Consider the following 6090-nt stretch of genomic DNA (forward strand, 5'->3'; position numbering starts at 1 on the left):
TATTTGTTTTAGATACAACATATACGTGCACACTTTGATTATGATCCTGAAGAGGATCCATATATACCATGTAGAGAACTCGGAGTTAGTTTTCAAAAAGGTGACGTTTTGCATGTGATTTCTCAAGAGGATCCAAACTGGTGGCAAGCTTATAGAGAAGGTGAAGAGGATCAAACTTTAGCTGGTCTTATACCCAGTAAAGCCTTTCAGCATCAGTAAGTTTTCTTATCAAATAATTTATTGTATATAGATGTTTGATCAACTTCAAAATATTATTCGAAATGAACAAAATAGATAAATAAATAAGGGATAAGGAGAAAATAGTTTATGTTAAATAAAAGGTGATAATAACAGACCTTCGTAAGATATAAAGTTAGGCAGTGGAATTTATGCAAAGCGTTCAAGAATCGGGGTGTGCCGTGGTATACGACTGGTTTAGTCATTGCATAAATTTGTGAGGCTAATGCTTACATCCATGATACTTCGCAGACGAGAATCCATGAAGCAGACGATAGCTGGTGGAAAGTCGACGGTACGGGGTTCGAAGAAATCTAGTACACTATTGTGTGCGAGAAAAAATCCAAAGAAAAAAAAACGAAACAAACTTGGTACCAATTTCAACGACGACGGTTATCCTCTTTATGCGACGACAACGATAGACGGTAAACATAGTTTTTTCTTTTTCTATTTGATAATATAATATTATAAACCGTTAGTAATAACATTGAGGAGTCATTTGTAGATTACGACAGCGAGGAAGTGCTAACGTACGAGGAAGTAGCTTTATATTATCCAAGAGCGAATCATAAGAGGCCTATCGTTCTTATTGGTCCTCCTAACATCGGTAGACATGAACTGAGACAGAGATTAATGCAAGACAGCGAACGTTTTGCAGCTGCTATTCCTCGTGAGCATTATTTTCTCTTTCTTCGTATCAATAATTTTTCAAAACGAGTAGAAAGATATCTAATGATTTTTATTTTGCGATATAAACTGATATTTAAAAGACTCGTCGTTTTCTCTAGATACGAGTCGTCCAAGGAAGGACTCAGAAGTTGATGGTCAGGATTACCACTTTATCTCTCGCTCACAATTTGAATCCGATATTCTCTGTCGGAAATTCGTTGAACACGGCGAGTATGAAAAAGCATATTACGGTACTTCTGTCGAGGCTATAAGATCGGTTGTGAATTCTGGGAAAATCTGCGTCTTGAATTTACATCCTCAAAGTTTGAAGATCCTACGGAGTTCGGATTTAAAACCATACGTGGTCTTTGTAGCACCTCCTAGTCTCGAAAAGTTACGACAAAAACGTATTAAAAGTAACGAGAGTTTTAAGGAAGAAGAATTGAAGGACATAATAGAGAAGGCTCGGGAGATGGAAGACAAATACGGTCATCTATTCGACATGATCATCATTAATAACGATACAGATCGTGCTTATAATCAACTTCTTACAGAAATTAATTCATTAGAAAGGGAACCACAATGGGTACCTGCGTCTTGGATTCAGTAATGGTATACTGAATGGATGACGAATGTGTCTTAGATATCAATGCCATCGCGAGTTTAATGGCACGTTACTAAATACCGATTAAGAAACAGATTATAATATAAATGAATTGATTCTTTCGTAAGTACTTACTCGTTACTGGTCTTGCGTGGTAAACTTGTACCTTGTTGAACGATTGCACGTACTACGATTGAGATGCCAATTGACGATCATTTTAAAATTAAAATCTTGTAGTTCCTGATGGCCGAGGTTCGCACGTCGTTCGTAAGCGAATCCTCATGATGTCAAAATGACATTGATCGATCTGAATCGGTTTGACTCGGACGATAAGATTTTTGAAGGAACAATGCGATACCAATTTCTCATGTTAGAATTATAAATGCAGAAAATCTTGTTGATCCTGGGATAACCATTATGTAGAATTAATTCGTTTAAAATGAAAAAAAAAAAAAAAAAAAAATCAAGTTGACGCGTGAAACGCATTCGCAAAAAATTTTATATTTCGATCATCTATCTGGACCTTCGTATCGCAATACAATATATATTTATCCAATCACTTTTCAATTTACTATAACTAAATCGTCGTGTTTATTATATTTTTCAAATCACATTCTCATTTCTTTCTTTCCTGTTAATTTATCGCGATATCATTAACATTTAACTGTTACGTGTTGTCCCATTCAAAAATCAAATCTATATCAAAATTCTTATTTTACATTACGACGAAAGAATTGTATCTCCCGACTTATAAATATAATAAAAATGTCGACTGATGATCGTACTAGCGAATAAGTCGTTTTAATGCGACAGTTTGAACATAAAACTTTTAATAGAACTTTAGATAAACTCATCAATTGTCTAGTAGTACGTTTATTGAGAAAGAGAACTATTACTTTAAAAAGTTCTTAGAGAAATATTGAATGTATAAACAGAAAAAAAAAAATAGGACATAGAATGAAAAAGTGAAGGAAAATGAAAAAATTAAGGATGCGTTTAAGTAAAAATATAAGAAAATAGTAATTCTCCGTATTTAAAATGCAAACAAAATACAGCTCGGTGTTCGACTTAAAATGGTGCTTTAAAGTTGATATGGTTCCTTGCAATTAGGTCATCGATATATTTTCTTGTGCTTCTTAAATATTTTAAATACACGTACCCCGTTAAAAGTGAATGATGATAAAACGATGATATAGCTTAGACGGGGAAGTTACTCATTTTACCGTCCTGCGTAAACAATATATAAACTCAATGAATATTCGAATAGATACGAGCGATTAGTTACGATCGACACTGTTACATTAATAACGACTAATTCTTAAGTATGATCATAGAGTTTATAGAGAGAAGATCGTTAGAAAGACTTCCGTTATGTCTTCGATGATTTACTTTTGTAAAAATTCGTATCGTCGAATCGATATTATTAGACAAAAAGTATTTTATAAAGGTAGTATCTTTTTTATAAATATAATTTTAAAGAGTTTCATTAAAGCATATCACACGCAAGAAGTTCATATGAATCATAATACTCGTAAAATCCGTGACTCCTTTATTCTTGGCATAGCTATTGACTTTTATCGCACGTCTCTAATAACAATAGTTATTAAAAGATAAATTCTCTCTGTGCACGAATAAATCGTTACGAACGTCATAGGAGTTGCTAAAATTAACGTCGAAAAAAATCTTTTTAATACTCTTTTTCTAAAAGTACGCAAGAATATTACATCGTGCCAACGTCTTTGCACTTTTATCATAGTTTCGATCGTCGTACTACTCCGAAAAACCCTTTCAAAAAATTCCAACTTACGATATGGTCGATGTAAAGTCGAGCAGTGAATTAAAAAAAAAAAAAAAAAAAAGAAAGGCGCTCATAGTGTTATCGATGTGCTCCCCACTCCCCCCAGATTCCGTCTTGCGTGTATTCACGTACTGGTTATTAAAAATTAGGTTTACGAATACTGCTCCGAAAGTGCGTTTACAAGCTGATTTTTATCAACTAAAGGAACTAAATGATCTTTTCATTTAATTCCTGAACAAACTCCAGGTATTAATCTTCCATTATTCTACTTTTCATAGTTACGATATTGAAACAATTACTCTGAATCTATCTTGTAAACTCGCTTTTCGAATTGGTCTCGTAATAGTGATATTAAAGAGCGAAGAAAGTTCATTAAAAAGAAGAAAAATTAAGAATAAGAAATAAAGAGAGAGAAAAAAAGAAAAAAAAAAAAAAGGAAAAGATAAGTCAGATTACTCTCGTCGGTCTAAAAAAAGAAAAAAAAAAAAAAAAAAGAAAAAAAATATGGGCGAAATTTCGCATGGATCAAGTAGAGCAGATTAAACGTTCATTAGATCGATGATGTTAAGATTAGCTGTCGAGAACAGAATAGATATTTAAGATAAAAAAAAAAAACATAAATGTCGATGTCGAAACATTGTAAAACTAGACACATTATTAGGGAACTATTACTTCGTGATAACATTATAAAAAATATCTATAGCCCAGGATACCTACGGAGAGGACGAAAAAAATATAAAATATTAAGTTAACTTGTCCCATCGGATGAACTAAATAGAGAAGAGGGGACAATATTCTGCCAAGTTTATTAAAAGAAAGAAATAATATGCGAATGAATTTCTGAGATGTGCCAAAATACTTCTGGGTAAACGTTTAGTGGAGGATTTAAATAAACAAAACAAAAAAAAAATAGGGAAAGAGAAAGAGAGAGAAGAAAAGAAAAGAAAACGTATTTTAAAATGCGCTCAAAAGAAACTTTTAGGACGTATACATATTATACAAACACACACACATACACACACACACAAATCATATATATATACATAATATGAATTATGTAAATATTTGTGTACTTGTATAGAGATGAAGAAGATGAAAAAAAAAGAAAATATCAATATCATCATCATCGCCATCTATCATCATCATTGTCATTATTATTACTACTTCTACCACAACTATTAATTACTTAATATTATATATATATACATATATATATATATGTATATATATATAATATATATATACCACTACTACTCTATTACTTGCTACTACTGTTACCACTATCGCTATTACTATAAACGCGCTATAAACGAGTACTTAAATGTTATCCTTATTACGCGTTTTCGTTATTACGACACGAATTATTAATTTTATTATCATTATTATTATTATACACTCATTTATTATTGTTTTTATTATTCTCGTCGATACATTTATAATGTGTCTATCGTGATTCTTAACTGACTATACCCGTGCCACATAAAAGCGATTGGACGGCAATAGAATATTTAAGGAGTTATGTCAAATTTGATTGAATTTTTTTATAAGCGTTGCCATTATGTCGATTTTATTTTTATTCACGATTTTTTTTTTTCGTTTTTTATAAAAAAGAAAATATCTTCATTTGACATAGAAACAAAAAATGAATGAATTCGAGTGCACGAGTTGTATTATAAATGTAAAATGAATTTTGCAATACATTATATATATATAATATTCGTCATCGATGAAAGAGCGTGTATATTATGATTATCGTTATTATTATTATTATTATTTTTATTTTTATTATTATTATTATTATTATTATTATTATTATTATTATTATTATTATTATTATTATTAACTTGATAAATGTTTATTACGATAAGTATTATGATCAATAATATTAATTATTTTATCTAACGTAACGAGAGCATAACATGAAGAAAATATGAACATGCGTATGTGATTGTGTGATTCGATGTATTAGTGCGTTAATTATTATAACGTACTTTTGCATGGATGAATGTAATATTAGTGAGTGCAAATATATTTACATATGTATAGAACGAAAGAACAGCGAAAAGAAGTAAAAACAATAGAATAGATAGACGACTGTTGAATGTATATTTTTAAGCTTTTGGTTTCTAAAAATAATATATTATTTACATTGTTATATCAATCATCGATGGTGTTAATGCGATTCGATTTCGTTTGAATTGACATACAATAGATAATAATATTTTTGTCTGTAAAAGAGAAATGAAAAATTGTAGAGCTTTTTATCCTTCATACAACAATTTATATTTTCGATAAATTATTTGGTCGAATCGAAATATCTTTCGATTTAAGAAATTTCTTTAAAAAACATTACAAAATATTAATTAATATTTTTTCTCGTAGTAACGCACTCCCCTTCTTTGATCGAACTAATAATAATACTAATAATAATAATAATAATAATAATAATAATAATAATACTAATAATAATAATAATAATAATAATAATAATAATAATAATAATAATAATAATAATAATAATCGAAGAAATAATAAATTAAATTAATTAGAGACATTCGAGCGTCTTCCGTGTGTCCGTAAAAGAATTTCGTTTCTTTTTTACGTAGGTAATCGACAAGATACGATGAATGAGAATTAGATAATTAAAACAGATAAAAATGTGCATTCTCAATGTCGTCGTTCTCGATCTCGGTGATATTTATATCCGTTTACGTACATATATGCATACATATTATACGTATTGATACGAATGAAAAGAGTAAGAACGGTATTTACGACTAGC

At 30.1% G+C, this 6090-nt stretch overlaps 1 protein-coding gene across 11 annotated transcripts in view; it reads left to right on the forward strand.

Moving 5' to 3' along the window:
• Positions 1-4350, forward strand: part of LOC124953377 — a 53509-nt gene extending 49159 nt beyond the window's left edge. For all 11 annotated transcript variants that reach the window (XM_047504660.1, XM_047504688.1, XM_047504672.1 and 8 more), the window contains 4 exons: positions 13-215; positions 490-662; positions 743-907; positions 1026-4350. In XM_047504660.1, coding sequence (XP_047360616.1) covers positions 13-215; positions 490-662; positions 743-907; positions 1026-1516 — 1032 coding nt within the window. In that variant the 3' untranslated portion in view covers positions 1517-4350. The remainder of the gene's footprint in view (positions 1-12; positions 216-489; positions 663-742; positions 908-1025) is intronic.
• The last annotated feature ends 1740 nt before the right edge of the window (positions 4351-6090 follow it).

Source organism: Vespa velutina, chromosome 1 (genome assembly GCF_912470025.1).
Source record: "Vespa velutina chromosome 1, iVesVel2.1, whole genome shotgun sequence".
NCBI lineage: Eukaryota > Metazoa > Arthropoda > Insecta > Hymenoptera > Vespidae > Vespa > Vespa velutina.